An 18424-nucleotide genomic window follows, 5' to 3' on the forward strand; every position below is an offset into this window, starting at 1 on the left:
GCCCTGCCCCCTGCCCTGCAGCAGCAGGGAGGCCCTGTTCCATCCATGGGGAGTGTTCCCCAAATGGCTGCCCCGTGGTTTAATCTTAAACTGATCCTCAGCTGGGTGCCCTGTGCTCACTGCCTGGGTGCTGAGCAGCCTGTGCTCCCCTCCACACAGCCCTGTGGCACCAACTCTCTGGACAGAGAGAGAGAAACACAACTTCCCCAGGCACTGTCCTGGGAAAGGCTGTGAGAAGATCAGAGAAAAGTATGAGAAACAATTCTTATCTTCACTTGCTGCACCTGTTGTTGTGAACATGTGGAATGTGTTATGGAGATTTGTTTATCAATTGTGGTTTCTTAATTAGCCAATGGTGATGGTGTTTGGACTAGAGGAGCAATTAGGTCAACCTGTATCTGTCTATAAAAGAGCAATGAGTGTCTTAATAAAGATTATTATTAATCAGCCTTCTGTAACACATGGAGTCAATGCTAATTATCACCTGGCTGGGGGCTAATTACCATGACACAGCCCCAGTGGGAGCAGGGCTGAGGAAGGAGTGCCTGGCTGGGAGTGCCCTCCCAGCAAACAGGGCTGTGCAGGGTGGGAGCAGGAGAGCCCAAGTGCCCCCAAGTGTTGGGGTGCAAGGCCCTCAGGGCACAGGCCCAGAAAGAAATCCAGACCCAGGGATTGAACTGAAACCCCAGAGAAACTGAGATATGAAGGTATCTTAATATATGAGATATGAAGATATGAAGAAACTGAGATATATGCAGCCATTAAGTGGAATAGAAACATAGATTTTAGCTTTTAGTAGAAACTTACACTAAGTGCCTTGAGTATCTAAAAAGCTGCAGCAGAGAGCAGAGGCCTTTTTGTCCTTAGGCACAATTCTACCATAGTAGTGGTATTTCCATAAAGTTACCCTACCCCAGACCCAATGTAAACTTAACCTGTTGTTCACATTTTTTAGCTATAGTGTTCCCATAAACAACAAAAACTGACAGAAATACATAGATAGTTCTGAGTAATACTCTAGTAATGTTGTGTGAAATCTTAGACCACTAGAATTAGGGCATGATTGGATAAAAAAGCAAAACTAAAACCTTCTATTAAATCATTAGTTTAGAATCATACTTAACCTATACTATATATGCTGGAGACCCTTCCTGCTCACTTACTACCTCCTTGCCTACTCAAGATCCCACTCAGTAGCTGTTCCACTACTGCTACCACAGCAGAGATAACACTGTATCCCCTTGGAACTCTCACAAGATCTTAGAAGAATCCAGAATAAAAACTGGAGTGTGGCACAGCAGCAGCCTGTTCCTTTTACTCTCACCTAGTGTGAATCACAAACCCACACCCCAGGAAGGTTTTTCCATGGCACATGGCAGGACAGGGGCCAGCTGGGCTCCAGGGCTGTCACAGTCCCAGGGGCTGTGGCAGGGCAAGCACAGGACCTGCCCTGGCTGTGGGCTCACAGCAGAGGAGCACACCTGGATCAACACCCTGGTTTTTGGGCTGGAGCTGCAGTCCCCAGCCTCTGCTTCTCCCCTCTGTGCTCCTGCCCACCCTGCCATGATGGAACCTTTGCTTTCCCGTCACTTCCTTCCCCTTTTCTTCACTCCTGTGCCCCAAGGACTCGCCCTAATCCCTCCACATTTTCACATTTCCATGGTGTCAGTTCCAGTGGAATACAGGGCACACTCTGATGGCAGAGCTTTGGGGATGGATGGTGCTTTCTGCGAGTTAAGGACACTCCCCCAAGGGCCAGGGCTGTACCAGGGTCCTGCTGCCCTGCAGGTGCTGCAGGACAAGGTGTGTGCAGGGAATGGTCACGCTCCTCTCAGTACAGGACACAATCCTGAGTGTGTACTGCACTAACTGCTGACAAAAGGACTGTGCTGCTCCTTTCCCAGCCCTATTTCCCTTCTTCTCCCTCATAAATGTGTCCCTGAATGTCCCTTTAGTGCAGGAGAGCCTGATTAGTGAAGTTGTGCTCGTTGCAGCCCCAGGCCCTGCTCCAGGGACAGCCTGTGCTGGCACTGCCACCATGCACGAGAGGGCATCACTCCAAAGAGCCAAGGTGGCAGAGGGGACACTCGGGGCTTCCTGGCATTCCCAAAGCACAGCAACTGCCTGGAAATGCTCCTGATCCCTCCAGCCTGGCCAAAGGCAAAGGAGTCCCCACGTCCCACTGGGCCTTTGTCACCTGTGTGGCTCAGGCTCTGCAGGGATGGCTGTGGCAGGACAGGATGTGCTGGGTGCCCCAAGGAAATGAGGCAGGAAAGGAAGCGGAAAGCAGCAGCAGAGTGGAGGACAGCAGCTCCCTTGTGGGCAACTCACCCAGAGAGAGTTTTGGAGGTTATGGTGCTCCAAGCAGAAGGTTTCAGGGGTTTTGATGTCTCCTGCCACTGGAGAGGCACTGCAGCCTGAGACAGCCATGGGACCTGGCAAACCCGGCACAGGATGTGTGGGACTCTCACCAGGGAAAGGGAAATCATGAGGCACGAGCTTCTGCTGACTCAGGTTTATTAAATTCATCTAAAATCCACCAAGAGCTCTGCTTGCTTTAATGCTGCATTTTTGTTGAATAAATGATTTGCCAAAAATATCCCCTTAGGCTGTCAGCTTTAGTGCAGTGATTGAGCTGGAGCAGTGACCAGTGTCACCAGGAGCCTCTCCTCACCTGCTGCAGCCACCTGCCCCTGTGTCCCTGTCCTCTGCTCCACTGGCACTTGCTGTCCATCTTAACTGCCCTTTGCTCCTTGGGAAAAACATCCCCACGCTCCAAAAATGCACCAGCACGGGCTGGATGGGGTGACTGGGACTCTGCTTATTCACCACTGAACATGGATTTATGGCTTTGCAACAAAGAGCAATAAATTACTGCTCTGCAGTGTCCCCAGGGCTTGTCCAAGTCCCCTGTCACCGCTGTCCCCAGATAAGGCTCCCAGGGAAAACAGGACAAATTTACTCCCCCACAAATAAAGGTGCTGCTTCCCATTGCAAATGGAAATCAGGGTTATAAAAGCAAGCTGTGAAATAAGGAACCATCATTCTCTGTCATGGTTAAGGAGAGGGAGATCTTGTCTCTCCTGCCTCTGCTGGTGCTCCCTCCTCTCAGCCAGGAGGGTTTTGGGGCCCTCAGCTCTCCCTTGTGCAGAGATGGGGTCAGAATTGAAAGCATCAACCCCTTCTTTCCATGCCTGAGAAACTGAGGATTCATTGGGGTTTTCCCCCTTCCCTTGGAGCTGCTGAAGGCCCCACTCTTGTGGGGTCAGGCAGATGATGGCACGCTCAGCTGGCCCTCTCTAGAGCCACTTGGTGTCCCTTTGCTGCCTTCCAGCCATGGCCAGGCCCCCCTGACAGTGCCTTCCCTTCCTCCCTCCTCCTCCTCTCTGCTCAGCCTCCCACTTGTCTCCCTGTCCCCAGCCTGACCTGTGCTCAGAGCTTAGTGGCCTCTCTGAGTTCAACTAAAAACACTCATTTAGGAATTATTTCAATCTCTCTGAAGGCAATCGAGCCCATTTAAATCCCAGCTCATTTTCTTAAGTCTGTTTTTCCTCAAATAGCCCTTGAAGGAGGTATTAATATATCAAAAGGAAACCATTCAGCTGAGGATTTTTGCTCCTCTAGCTGGTCACTTTCCCTCCTTTCTACCAAAGCTCTGACACTCACAGCCCAAAAAGAACTGAGTATTTTCAACTCCTTCCATGCCCTCAATATCCATCAGGGATAAATCACTGAACAGGCTCAACCCTGCCCCAGTTCTGAAGGTGAAAACCACCAAGCACAGGGGGGATTATTGGGGTGTCCTGTGCAGGGCTCCATGATCCCTGAGGATCCCTTCCAACCCTGCCCATTCCATGATTCTGGCACTGCTTGGATCCTTCCAGGATTAGCCTGAGATCACTGTGGCACTGGGTTTAATCCCACTCACAAATATCTCCACATCTGGAGCCCACAGACGTCACCAGAGCTGCACCTGTGGAAGGAGCAGGAGGCTCCAGAGGAGCATTTCAGCTCAGGGAAGGACCCCTAGGAGCCACCCTGAGCAGTGCTGGGCTCTCCAAGGGGAGCAGTGCTCCACAGGGGGAAGATCAGCTCATGGGATCCCCACATGGAGCCTGCTGACAGCACACAGTGCAATCTTTGGTTTATTTTCCCTGGTCTCTGATTAGGAGTCAAAGAGTGCAGCTCCCCAGCACTCAGGAATCATCAAACCCAAGGAAATGCTGACTTCTGGAGTTTTTTCTCTCTTAAGCCATACATATTCCTACCCTCAGGATCTATTCTATCCTACAGCTTACTCATGGTCATTCTCATGGAGTCACAGGAGGGGTTTAAGGAACAACAGAAGTTCTGTGACAAAAACCTGGCAGCTCCCTCCATTCTGCAAGAACTTTGTGTGATGTCCTGGTTGTGAGCCTTTCCAAAGGCTGCATTCATTGATTCCTGTACCATGGCCCTGGCTCAGTGTGCTCATTTTGTCAGATTTCCACCAGAAAATGACTTTTAAGTGTCACCTCCTGGGAAACCTGCAACACTTTCCCTTACTGCACAGTACCTTGGGGAATTATCTCACCCAGGCTCAGGCTCCTGATCTCCTGCTGTGGTTCAGACAATTCCTGGAGCTTTTCTCCCACTTCCTGTCCACACTCCTTGCACTGGGGATGGCTGTGAGTTGCCTCCCCTCAGTCCCATTAGCTCCTGTTCAAGCAGGGATTTTGGGCAATCCCATTACTGGGCTGGGAGATGGCACTGGGCTGAGCAGGACCAAGAATGAGCTCCTGTTCAGGCAGGGATTCTGGACAGTCCCATTCCTGTTCAGGCAGGGATTCTGGACAGTCCCATTCCTGTTCAGGCAGGATTTTGGAGAACCCCATTCCTGTTCAGGTAGGGATTTTGGACAGTCCCATTCCTGTTCAGGCAGGATTTTGGACAATCCCATTCCTGTCTAGGCAGGGATTTTGGACAGTCCCATTCCTGTTCAGGCAGGGATTTTGGACAGTCCCATTCCTGTTCAGGCAGGATTTTGGACAATCCCATTCCTGTCTAGGCAGGGATTTTGGACAGTCCCATTCCTGTTCAGGCAGGGATTTTGGACAGTCCCATTCCTGTTCATGCAGGGATTTTGGAGAACCCCATTCCTGTTCAAGCAGGGATTTTGGACAGTCCCATTCCTGTTCAGGCAGGGATTTTGACAGTCCCATTCCTGTTCAGGCAGGGATTTTGGACAGTCCCATTCCTGTTCAGGCAGGGATTTTGGACAGTCCCATTCCTGAGCTGGGAGGTGGCAGTGGCTGAGCAGGATCAATAATGAGCCTGATGAAACCCGTTTGCCTCTGACCATCTCTGCTGCTCAGGGCTCTGAGGAAGGCAAATGCAGGAGCTGTGGGACAAATCCCTGTGCATGAAATGTTGTGGTCTAAGGTCTAATCCTGTGCATGCCAAGGGAATGCAATATGGACAAAGCTCACATCAGGGCTATGGAACAGCCTGGTTTCCCTGGGAATGGCCCTGAAGGGAATGCCTGGCTGGGCTGGAGAGGCCACCTCCTGCCAGAGGGCACCAGGCCAGCACAGGGCACTTCTGGCCATGGTCAATTCATCTGTAGAAGTATCCCAGAACATTGTGGAGATGTCAGGTCACTGGAGCCAAACATCCAGAATGGACAGGGCAAAGGGACCAGCAATACTCTGTGCAGAAGAGCACAAGGGGGGGAATGAGGTGAGATGTGCCCCCAAAGGCTGGAGATGGGGACAGGGGAGCAGGGGCTGTGTGCAGTGAGGGACCAGCACTGCTGGGAGCAGCAGGACAGATGGCCCTGGGGGAGGCTCTGTGCTGCAGCATCAGCTCTTCAGTTATTCATTTATTTATCTATCTATTTATCTATTTATTTGTGTACAGCTCCAGTGCCAACATTCATTCCCAAACTGATACTGAAGCCTGAAACCCCTCCCTGGGGTGGAAGAGCTGCCAAGGCAGGGATGTTCCCTTGCCATGACAACACAGGCAGGTGCCACATGGTGGTCATAGGACAGAAGGACCTGTCTGCCTCCCAGGCCCAGGGTGGAGATGTCACAATCTGAGCTGGTACCCCACTGTTTCTGCCATGTTTTACAGCCTCAGAGTGAGCCTGCTCTCAGGAATGGGTCAACCATTAAACTAAGTTTAAATCCACCAGTTTAAGACATATCCTCCTGCAAGAGCAGGAACTGCTCAACCCTGGTCTGGTTAAGGCAGTTTGCACCTCAAGACATTCTGAAACATTTCTGTTTTATAACCAAGCCAGAATTCTTTCAGGGACAGGATTAAACAAACCTAAACCAACTGACACAATTTCTGAGTTTCTGGCTGACATGAACACACCATTACCTGTTTCTTGCATTCTTTTGGCTCTGCAAAGCAGGCAGAACCCCCTGACTGCAGAAAAGCCCTGACACAATCACTGGAGCCATCATTTATCAGCCTTGTTATCAGCCCAGGCTGCTTTGATTGACAGTAGTGTGGGACACAGCAGTGCTCAGGCCATCTCTGTACAGAGGGAACAAAAACCCAGTGCTGGCATGACAGGATAAAGCCAGGCTCTCCAAACTTTTTCCAATTAGGAAATTTGATTACATTTTGCGTTTGATTAAGTGCTGCAAACACCTTTAATTTCTGGAGTGCTGCACTCCCTGCCCTCTCCTTCACACACATTACCCAAGGAGTGAATGAGCTCTGCAGCTCCCCTGACCTCCACCCTGGGTGCTGGCTCAGGAGGAGACTCCTCCAGAATGCCTGTGAGCTCAGGGAATGTGGGGACAATCCCTGGGAACTTCCTGCTGACCAATCCTCTCAGGAGTGTCACTTCCAACCCTGCCCAGAGTGGCAGAGCATGTGAAGCTCCCCCTGGCAGCTCAGTGGCAGGGAGCTGTGGCAGTGTGTGCCCACTGCAGGCTCCCAGAGCAGCTGCCAGAGCCACCACAGTGTGTCTGTGCCCACCACAGCTCCAGCAAAGGGTTAATGAGCTCTGTGGGCACGGTGCCAAGCTTATGGGATAATCCAGGAAGGATCTGTGCCCCCAGTTCCCTGCACAGGGAGGGACTCCAGCTCCTGCCCACTGACAAAGCAGATCTGGGATTCCCAGGCCAGGGGCTGGATCTGCATCTGGGCACTCAGCAACACCTGAAAGGTTTTCCTCCAGTCAATTTGTCTAAATATTCTGAGGTTAATGGGACTCTGGAACTCTGCAGCACCCTGGAGCTGCGAGTTCCACTGTTTCCTCATGGACCATAAAAAAGCCCAAATCACTCTTTAAACTTGTTGCTAATAAAACTATTATTTTACTGTTAAACTAAAACTATTCTTTTACTATTATTAGACTGGTGTCCAAGAAGGAGCAAGGACTGCCTGAGCCCCAGGACAGGTCCCCACCTCTCAGAGCAGTGGGCAGGCCAAGGGCACTGTCTGGATTTTCCCCCAACAAATCCTAGTCCAGCATCCCCAATGGGGATAGAACATTCCAGTTGTTTTATTTCAGCCTTTGCCATGACTAAACCTTCCCCAGTTTCTCTTTGCTGAGTTCAGGGTGCTGAGAGAAGGGCTGAAATGTTCCAGCTGCACAATGAAGTGCTTGGACAGGCAGAGCAGGGATCAGCTGTGGGCTGTGCAGAGGTGTGAGCTGAGGGGTGCTGGCAGTGCTCTGCAGGGCTTCTGAAGTGATTCCCTCTTCAGTGTCCCCCTGCAATCCTGCTGCAGAGACACTGCTGGGTAACACTTCTGATCTAAATATGGTAAAGACCTTGGCCATGCTTGAAAGTTCTGCTTTAAAAACAAAAGGAACCCTTGAACATGAGGATTTCCACAGGAGCATTATTGGGGTGCCACTGTGAAGCTGCCCTGGGCTGGGGGAGCCCAGGCAAAGAGGCTGTGAAGAGCCCAGTGACAAGGGAAAGTGCAAGGCCCTACCCAGAGCCAAGAGGTATTTTAAGAACAAGAGGCACTGCATGGACTGCTCAGGGAGGAGGAGGAGTGGGGAGAGCAGATCCTGAGGGGAGAGGAGGCTCTGGAAGGAGAGACTGGGGCTTCAGTGGGCTCTGCAGTGCTGACAGCAGCAAGCCCTGCCTCTCAGTGATGCCTCAGGCTTTGGGGTTTATATTTTTTAGATTCTGTGCTGCTTTAGTGGGTGGGTCTGGGCTTCATGTTAGGGGATGGTGAGCTCTGCACAGAGCAGGGAGACAAAACAATTCCTGCTCCAGCTGGGGACCAAGGACAAAGGATCCAAATCTCAGGCCCAAGGGCATAAACAACATGGGCTGAAGAGAGAAAACAAGAAGGATGGGACTGCATGGGCTGGAGCTGGAATTGGACAATTAACTCCAATATGCAAATAGACCAAAACTTATAAAAGTCTGAGACCCCATGACCTGTGGTCCATTTTGTGGCCATTTTGGGTTGTGCTGCCCAAGGTGGATCCATTGAGGATATCCTTTTAATAAATCCCTCCTTTATTCTTTAGCTCAGTCTAGTCTCTGTTCTAGGTCAGCCTGCACAAGGCATCAGCAGCAGTCCCTGCTCTGGGTGTTCTGGGGAGCTGAGCCTCCCTGCACCCACTGGGATGGGAGAGTGACCCTGATTGGGACAGATGAGTGATGCCATGGCTGACTCTCACAATTAAAAGGTAAATATCATGTACATGTGTTAAGAGAAGTTTTACATATTTATAGTTAAATTTCACTCCCCTTGTGTTGTTATCAGGGGTGGCCTGGGTTGGGACATTTGGGAGGGTCAGCTCCTTACTGTGGCAGCTCCTGAGCTCCAATCAAGATGTCAGGAAGGGATCTCCACCACTGGGCAGATGGACAGAACTCTGGGGGAACTAAAGGGTTAAAAGGCAAAACCTCCATTGTGTGGATGAGCACATGGTGGGAAAAATCCTCTGCTCCTGGTGCTGTAATATTTTCTCTATTCAGTCTTCTGTTGTATTTTTGATCAGGTTTTAATAAACCTTTTCAATTTTTGGAAGTGAGCATCATTTCTCACAATGGGGGCTGAGCATCCCTGCCCTGCTCCAAGGAGCTGCAGAGAGCAGCACCATCACCCTCCCCACCCTCAAGGTTACAGAGCCCTGGGGAGGAGGAGAGGGTGACTTGACAGAAATACTAATCCAGCTGAGCTGCAGGATTAGGGAAAGAAATTATTAGGAGAACCTGCAAAAAGCATGAAAATAACAGGCATATCTGGCTAGCTTATTCCTCTCCTGGGCAGGGAACACTCTCCCTCTGATGTGAGCCTGGGGGGGGGAATTCTGCAGCCAGTGATGAATAAAGGCTGGAGCTGATCCATGAACAGCTGCAGAGGGTCCTGTACCCCTGCTCCTGTCCTTGACCCCCTTCACCTGCACCTGCACCAGCTCTGGCACTCATGGGCTCAAAAATAATCTCTTTCAACCCACTGATGTGACAGAAAATGAATGTGGGAGAAGAGATGAGGCTCTGGGGAGCCAGGAAGGTGTGCCCAGCTGAGCACAGGGCCAGGGAGCCCTGGGTGAGAACAGGCTCAGCTCTTGGTCAGAGCTGTCACATCCATTCAGGTACAACACCACAGTGCTCAACAGCACCTGGGGATGTTGTTCTGCCAGAATCCCTCGGGAAGGAGCTGTGGTGGTGGTGTCTCATGTGCAGGAAACATGCCAGGATATTGTGGAGTTAAACTCCAGGTGAGGTTAAGAGGGAAGATCAGCTCCTGACCCTGCTGCTGACTCTGTGACCATGGGAAACTCTGATGGGACAGACAGGGCCCTCACTTTGCCTCTGGGGCTGGAGGTCAAACAGTCCCTTCAGAGAGCCCCATCCAAAGAGCTGCTCCCATCTGGAGGGCCAGGGCTGGCCCTGCACCATGGCTGTGCCCCCTGCATGTGCTGGGAGGGCTCTGTGCCACAGGGGACAGGTACCCAGGAACCTCAGCACCTCCCTGGCTTGGAGGGGGCCATTCCCTCTGAATTCCCCATGGATCCACCCAGCCCTGCCTTGCACAACCAGCACAGCATGAAGTGAGAGGTCCAGGAGGAGATTCTGACAGGAGAGGGATTGAATATCCCAGTGTTCAGAGAATCCAAGGCAGAGTGAGACAAGCCTGCTCCTGAAGCCAACAGACAGCACAGCTTGGCTTTTATTCCTCTTTTCCAAAGCCCTGCTTATCCAAGGGAAGAACCAGTGGGTTGGCAGAAGTCTGGACAATCTGAAACCTCCCCAAAACCCCACTCCTGAACCTTGTCCTGAGAGTCCTGCACAGCAGAGCCTCCCAGGGCAGTTCCAGCTGTAACCTGCTCTCCCGTTTGTGTTTGTGCTGTTCCTCTCCCTCTCCACGGTGTCCCTTTCCTTGGCCACTCCCAGCACAGCTCCCCAGGCCCCTGCAGGCTGGGCTCTGCTGAGGGACAGGCAGAGCCCACAGGGTGCCCAACAGAGGTCTCTCAATTGCTGCTGGCTTCTACCACTCAACCTCCAAACTTGTTGAGATTCTCTGTCTAATCTGCTTCAGCAGACACTTTGTCCCAGGAGGACTGAACTAAATTGAGTTGCAGGGCTGCAAATCACGCAGCAGCCTCATTTTAATCATGGCTATTCAAGTGCTAAGGAATGCACAAAGTAAATACATATTTGTTTTTAGGCCATCACTTGTCCCATTTGCAAGAGGAAAATGAATGCACTCAATCCCTGAGGCTTTGATCTTCGCAGGATAACTTGGGAGATGAACCTGCCACAGGAAATACACCCTTGGTTCAACCCTCTCCCCTCTGTCAGAGCTCCTCTCCTGGGTCTGTTAACCCTCTCACTCACATCCCCACGTTCTAATGAGGCTTTCACACTCCTCACTGTCCCTGCCACCCCCTCTGCAGTCCCTGCTGCCTTCCTGGGCACTGATTTCCCTGAGCTCTGCCTGGGATCCAAGTGCCAGGGTCAAGCTGTGCCCTTGTGTGAGCACAGGCTGGAGGCAGAGCCTGGAGTGCCCAGTGCTGCAGGTGCAGGGCTGGCTGTGCCAGGCTGCCCAAGTGGTTGGCTTTGCAGATCAGTCCTTGACTTCTGTGCTACTTCAAACACATTTGAATAAATACTCTGCATCCTGAGATTTGATCAGCCTGCACTCCCAGTGCTGCAGTGTCCTTCTCTTCGGCGTGCCCTGCTCTCTGTGGGGATCAGCCTGGCTCAGCTGTGACACAGAGCTAAAACTCTGGATGCTCTGGATGCATGCCAGGCCCCCACACTCTTCTCCTGGGCATTCCCCCTCCTTTAGCTCTAGCTGTGGTTTGGGATCTTCCCTATGCTCCAAGCATGAGTCAACCTCTGGTCTCCTTTGCTCTCCCTCTCTGCCCTGCTCTTCTCCCTTTGGAATTCCTGTGTCTCAAACCTGTTCCAAGGTCATCCCACCTCCTCCCTGAACTTAAAATTCACCTGAGCAGGGCCTGCTGGTCACATTTTCCCCATTTGAGTCACAGCTCCCCTCTCACTAAACTGCACCTGGCAGGGTCAGAATAGGAACAATTCCTCTTCCTAATCTCCAGCTCAAAGACCCACAAGACCCTGACCATAAAACCTCCCCAGCCCCATAACTGAGGGCAGCTGCATTTTTTGGATGCCCTGCCCAGCTCCCAGATTCAGTGACTGTGGCAGTCTGATCAGATGTCACATTTCTGGCTGTGCCCTCCATTCTGCAGTCCAACAATGGTGCCATTAATTCCACAGCTACCTGGGAATTAATGCTCTGAGCTCTGAGCCTTGATCTGGGCTTTGGGGGCTGTTCTGCAGCTTCACTCAGAGCACTGGAGTGAATAATCTGGATACTTTCAAAGAGAGCACTTGCTAAACAAAAGCTGCACATTCTGGAACATTCACTTGGGGTTTGAAACAAGATGTGGGAAAGGAAGAAGTGACTTAAAATTTTAGGTACTGGTGACATTGATAACGTTGGTGTACAATGACAGGCAGAGACAACAACAACCATCTCCCTGCCCTGCTGTAAACTGATCCTGCTGCTGTTTCCTCCTGAGGGGTGTGGGAGTGGATGGATGGGGATGAGGGGGAATGGAACAGCGCCCTGGCCTCTCACACTGACAGTGCTGGCTCCCTCCTCACAGCAAGGAAACCACTCTGGGCTGCCTGTGGATATCACAGAGACCACCCCGGGCAGCACAGAGACCACCCCATCCTCCCTCTGGACAGCACAGAGACCACCCTGGGCAGCATAGAGACCACCCCATCCTCCCTCTAGGCAGCACAGAGACCACCCCGGGCAGCACAGAGACCACCCCAGGCTCCCTCTGGGCAGCACAGAGACCACCCATCCTCCCTCTGGACAGCACAGAGACCACCCCAGGCTCCCTCTGGGCAGCACAGAGACCACACCGGGCAGCACAGAGACCACCCCATCCTCCCTCTGGACAGCACAGAGACCACCCCATCCTCCCTCTGGACAGCACAGAGACCAGCCTGGCCTCCTTCCAGATATCACAGAGACCACCCTGGGCTCCCTCTGGACAGCACAGAGACCAGCCTGGCCTCCTTCCAGATATCACAGAGACCACCCTGGGCTCCCTCTAGACAGCAGAGAGACCACCCCAGCCTCCCCCCACACAGCAAGGAAACCACCCCAGGCTCCCTCCTCACAGCACGGGAACCACCCTGGGCTCCCTCTGGATATCACAGAGACCACCCCATGGGCTCTCCCCAGACAGCACAGGGACCACCCTATCCTCCCTCCAGACAGCACAGAGACCACCCCATCCTCCCTCTGGATAGCACAGAGACCACCCTGGGCTCCCCCCAGAGAGCACAGAGACCACCCTGGGCTCCCCCCCGAGAGCACTGCAAGCACCCTGGGCTCCCCCCAGAGAGCACAGAGACCACCCTGTGCTCCCCCCAGAGAGCACAGCGAGCAGCCCACCCCAGCAGGGCTGTCCTTACCTTCTCCTGGTACTGGCGGCGCGAGGAGTCCAGGGACTGGATGAGGGCGGTGGCGTGGCCGATGAACATGGCGTAGCAGGTGGCCCCCACGATCATGCTGAGCATGGTGAGCCACACGTCCGACATCCCCACCGGCGCCTGCTGCCCGTAGCCGATGCACAGCATGTGGCTCATGGCCTTGAACAGGGCGTACGAGTACTGCTTCCCCCAGGAGTCGTTCTGCAGGGACAGGCCACAGCTTCAGCACGGTGACAGGGCTAGGGGGCAGGAAAGCACCCCTGGCACTGCACCCCAAAATCCCTGTTGGAGGCACTTTGATGTGTTACACAGGAAATATAATTCTTAGGTAGCTTGGAGGGATGGGGGGTCTTTGAAAGCAAGGAGGGATATGGAGTCTCAAGCCCCAAATCCCTCAGAGCCCCCATAACTCCCATATCCCTCACTAAGCCCCTACATCTCAATGCCCCCATAGCCCCATAACTCCCAGATCTCTGAGACCCTACACTTCAATGCCCTCAGAGCCCCCATAACTCCCATATCCCTCACAGAGCCCCTACACCTCAATGCCCCCATAGCCCCATAACTCCTGTATCCCTCACAGAGCCCCGTACACCTCAATGCCCTCAGAGCCCCCATAACTCCTGTATCCCTCACTAATACCCTACACCTCAATGCCCTCAACTGCACCCAAAAATCCCTGCTGGAGGCACCTCAACACAAGAAATTTACTCTTTGTTACACAAGAAATTTAATTTCAGAGCCCTCACGGCCCCACAAGCCCAGCTCAGTCCATTTGGAAAAATAAGCCCAGATCCCAGATCTGAGATCACCATTTTGGCCCTGGTTTTTAGAGACTCCATGTGCTTTTTCCAGCAGGGAAGGCAGCCAGTGTACCCCGCTGGTAACCTGGGATAAACCCAGATGACCCACAAGTGGGAGAGGGAACTGAAGCAAATCATTTCCACCCCTGGGAAATGGACTTGAACTGAGAACTGAAACAGAGAGCCTGAGCAAGGCCGCCAGCAGCAGGACCTGAGAGTGAGGAAAATCACTGCCCAGCAATTTAGGAAATGGCCAGGGTCTCTGGTCATTAACTGGAGAGATGAGAAGGGCAGAAAATGAAGTTGGTAATGTCTGGACAGCAAGTTCTTCTCAGTGCAAAACTGGGGTTTTTCAGAGAGCTGAGGAACTACAAATGGTTTCATTTGAGAGCAGCAACATCCTGCCAGGAGAGAGTGCTGAGACACCTTGTGCTCTCCACTGCAGCTCACACAGGCAGCACCTCAGCATGGCACAGAGAGAAAAACCAGCACAAGGTTCCTGGTGGGACAGCACTCAGGCTTAGCCTGAGCTCATGGAACAGCTCGAGGTGCATTTGCCATCCTGTGAGTATTATCTGCCAGCAAGTTCTTGCTGTGAAACCTTGGCAAGTAACTGCTCTGGCATCACACATGGCTCCTACAAGGATGTGAAAATGCCTCTGCTGGGCTGACAGCACTGGGCATTGCTCAGCTGATCCCTGTTCCTGGAAGGGACCAAGGTTATGGATGGAGCTCTGCAGACACAGGTGCTGTGGCAGCCTGGAAGGTCACTGCATAGGCTGCTGCTGGCTTGCCAATAAACAAGGAGTTCTCCTGTGACCTCCATCCAGAGCACCAGTGGCCAGCAGTGCTGGGAGCTCTGGAGCTCACTGGGCACCTCCTGGAGGTGTCTCATCACAGTCATGGGGATGGCTGATGACCTCCCTGCAGGCAGCTCTCAGTGCCACTGATGCCCATGGAAACTTCTCATGGACCTTACAGGGAGCAAACAGTGACAGAGCTGGCTGGGAGCTGGGCACAGGGCTAGAACCTCTGCCCAGGGCTGATGCTGGGTTAGAAGATAAGCACATGGACAAAGGCAGCTGAGAGCATTACCTGGCCAGATTCAGTTTCATTATGCAAGCCAGGCCTGATTCCCACTGCAGCAAGAAGGGCAAAGCCACACAAGTGACAGCAGAGCTGACAAGGGAGCAGTGGCACAGCCACAGCCCAGCAGGGACTGCTCCTGCTGCTGGTGCCAGCCTGTCTGGGCTCACCTCCCAACAGAGCAGGAACCTGGAAAAACCACCCTGCAGCCAAGAGAGAGGGGCCAGAGACAAAGTGGCCATTGGTGAGTGCTGCTGGCTGTGCCCTTGGCTCATGTGTGAGGAGCCCAAAGGAGCTGCACACAGGACAGGACAGGGCACAGGGAGTTTGTCCCCTGGCCAGGGCACAGGAAGGGTCTGGCCACAGGAGCTGCCAGAGGTGTGAGGCCAAAGGAGTGACCCCTCCTGCTCCTCTGCCTCAAGGCTGGGCTCTGAGCCTGGCCAAGAAGTGCTGGGTGACTGCAGGTTTTGTGGCATTTTTGGTTTCCACCCCCAGGTTTTGTGGCAATTTTTGGTTTCCACCCCCAGGTTTTGTGGCATTTTTAGTTTCCAACCCCCGGGTTTTGTGGCATTTTTGGTTTCCAATCCTAGGTTTTGTGGCATTTTTTGTTTCCACCCCCAGGTTTTGTGGCATTTTTGGTTTCCAATCCCAGGTTTTGTGGCATTTTCCAGAGCCACTTGTGCTCTGTGTGGGCACCAGGCCTTCCACAGAGCTGCCAAAGGCATCACGCCCTTCCAGGAGCCCCCTTCCCTCAGCCCTGCACTCCTGGCACTCTGAGGCCATGGTCCTGCACTCAGGGCATGGCAGCTGCTGTGACTTCCCTGGCTTTAGCCCATCCATTGTCCCTCATGCTGAGGCAGCAGCAGGCAGCTGTCACATTTGGCCACTCTGCTTAAGATGCCACATCCCTGCAAAGGTGGGAGCTCATTGCCAGTGCTGTGGAGTCTCACAGTCCATGGTGTGGGGCACAGGGAGCAGTGCAGCTGCCCTGTCCCATCCCTTGCTGAAGGAATTCCTTCCCCATTCCTCTCTGGCTGTTGCAGGGATGCTGCTGCCCTCTGAGTTCAGTGTGGCAGTAGTTTAACAGGGCAGCACAGACCTGAGAGCAGGGACAAAGGAAGCTGAGGGAATTCCAAAGGGAATCTGGGCAGACAGAGCAGTGATAGCTGAGCTGGAAAACAGGCTGCCAGGCTCTTTAGTGGCTGTGAACATCTGGGTACCAGGCAGGCTGGAGGTTTAAAAGCCATTCTTCCAGCAACTGAGGAGCGCTGTTTACAAGGAAGCTTGCCAGTGTTTTGTAGGAATTAGTCATCCAAAAGTCTGACATCCAGCATGCAGAGCCCCTGCAGCCTGCACAGAACTCCCTGGGAATTGCACAGCTCTGAGCCCCAGCAGCAGCAGGGCTCCTGTGAGGACAGGCTGAGGGTGCCAGACTGAGGGATGGCTGAGGGATGACAGATTTGGGGGGGTGGGAGCTGCAGGAAAACACAGAGCTTTCCAAACAAACCCGGAGCTCTGCTGGGAGAGCACATCAAGGACTGCTCAGAGAGAGGCACTCCTGTGAAGGGGAAGCCTTTCAGAGCAATTACCTTCAGGGTACCAAGTGTGAAGAGCGCTGGATGCTCTGTGATGATTCTTCACTTACAGGTCCTGGTACCTCTTTAGCTTTCAGGTTTTTTGTTTTCCCCAGGATGAGCAGACAGGTCAAGCCCTCAGTACTTTAGGCCAGGCTAGAAGAGGTTCCAGATGCAGTGTGGCCACGGGTTTATCAGCACCAGGTGTCTCACACTGCCACAGCTCATTGCTGTAAGAGCCATACCCTATCTAACACCCACCTACACCAGCCCCCACTGCAGCACCACTCCACAGATACTGGAGTGGCTAAAATGGCCCATTAGGGCAGGGAAATGAGGCCTTAAACTGCAGGGGGAAAATGACTCCTCGTTAAGCAAATCCCAAAGCATGCAAAAGCAGAGCTACAGCTCTGTGCCTGCTCACAGTCAAGAGGGGGTTATCTCAGAGGCACCAAGAGACTCTGCAAAACGCAGTGAAATTACTTTGAAGCAGTTTCTGACTGGGTTGTTTTTAACATCCACACTGGCAGTGCTGGAAGGGCTTCTCTGGCATTAGAGTCTGGCCTGCTCAGATCCACCTTTGAATACTTGGAGGCACTTCCCTGGAACACTTCAAAGGCACTGCTGGGTTCTGTAGTACCTTACAGAAGCACCTGGAGGCAAACTGTGGTGTCTGACAGAGTATTTTGGTTCTGATGTACATGTGAGTGTGTGTGCTTGAATCCTCCCTGGAGAGGAGGAGTGGGATGAGTAAAGACATGGAGAAGTACTGGAAGTTCTTGGGATAGGGGTGTAATCCTATCATGGAGGCGATGAATCTTCTTGCCCTGCAGCATGGAAATGAGGGCTGGTTTTATGGAGTGCCAAGTGGGAAACCCCAGAGCAGAGGAAGAGCAGCACCAGCTTTGTCACAGACCAAGTCCCCAAAGAACAATGTTATGCCTGACTTACACCATTAACACTTGGAGAACCCAGGAGCTGTCTCAGACCATCCCTGCTCACCTCTGGAACTGCTGGGCTGGGAAAACACCCCTCCAGATCCAGTTGAAAGGGTGGGAGTAGTGGGGAACACATGGAGATGACAGGTTAAACTTCACTTTGGACAGAACCTGCCTGTTCTGGGCTTGTTTCCAAGGGAAGCTCACATGGCCTCCACCTGACAGCAGGGATCTTCTCTGAGTGCCCCAGTCCCAGTGGTCCCAGGCAGCCTTTCCTGGAGCCCTCCCAAGCGCCCTGTGCTCCTGGAGATCCAGACCTGGGCACCCACACCTTGCCTGGGCATGGTACCTGTACCCAGGGCTGTGCACAGAGTGCTTCTGCCTCCTTTCCATCCCTGCTGCTGCTCCCAGCTGGCCTCCCTGGGCAGTCCTGGAGTGCCTGGCACCCTGCTTTCCCTGGAAAGGTCAATATTCCCAGTTATGGGCTGCTCTGCCCTGCCCATCCTGCTTTGGACTGGTTCTGGCCCCAGCTGGGGAGGGCACTCCCAGTGCCTGTCACCCTGGGATCCAGGATCCCACCCCATGGAGCAGCCCTGCTCCTGACAGCTGTTCTAGAACATGGAATCTGCTGTAGGTTCCTGTGCCTGTCACCCTGGGCTCCATGTTCCCACCCCATGGAGCAGCCCTGCTCCTGACAGCTGTTCTAGAACATGGAATCTCCCTCAGATTCCTGTGCCTGTCACCCTGGGCTTCAAGATCCCACCCCATGGAGCAGCCCTGCTCCTGACAGCTGTTCTAGAACATGGAATCTCCTATAGGTTCCTGTGCCTGTCACCCTGGGCTCCATGTTCCCACCCCATGGAGCAGCCCTGCTCCTGACAGCTGTTCTAGAACATGGAATCTGCTGTAGGTTCCTGTGCCTGTCACCCTGGGCTCCATGTTCCCACCCCATGGGAGCAGCCCTGCTCCTGCTGCTCCTGACAGCTGTTCTAGAACATGGAATCTGCTGCAGGTTCCTGTGCCTGCTGAGGGAGAGCAGGAGGGCTGGGCTGGCCCAGAGGCTCGGGGGCAGC

The 18424-nt window shown here is 53.1% G+C and overlaps 1 protein-coding gene across 1 annotated transcript in view; it reads right to left on the reverse strand.

The window, feature by feature from the left end:
* The window catches only part of HCN4 (hyperpolarization activated cyclic nucleotide gated potassium channel 4), a 104568-nt gene that overhangs the window by 18479 nt on the left and 67665 nt on the right, over positions 1-18424 (reverse strand). The window contains exon 4 of the mRNA XM_066558965.1: positions 12933-13151. Coding sequence (XP_066415062.1) covers positions 12933-13151 — 219 coding nt within the window. The remainder of the gene's footprint in view (positions 1-12932; positions 13152-18424) is intronic.

The sequence above is a fragment of the Molothrus aeneus genome, chromosome 13 (assembly GCF_037042795.1).
Source record: "Molothrus aeneus isolate 106 chromosome 13, BPBGC_Maene_1.0, whole genome shotgun sequence".
NCBI classification, from domain to species: Eukaryota; Metazoa; Chordata; class Aves; order Passeriformes; family Icteridae; genus Molothrus; species Molothrus aeneus.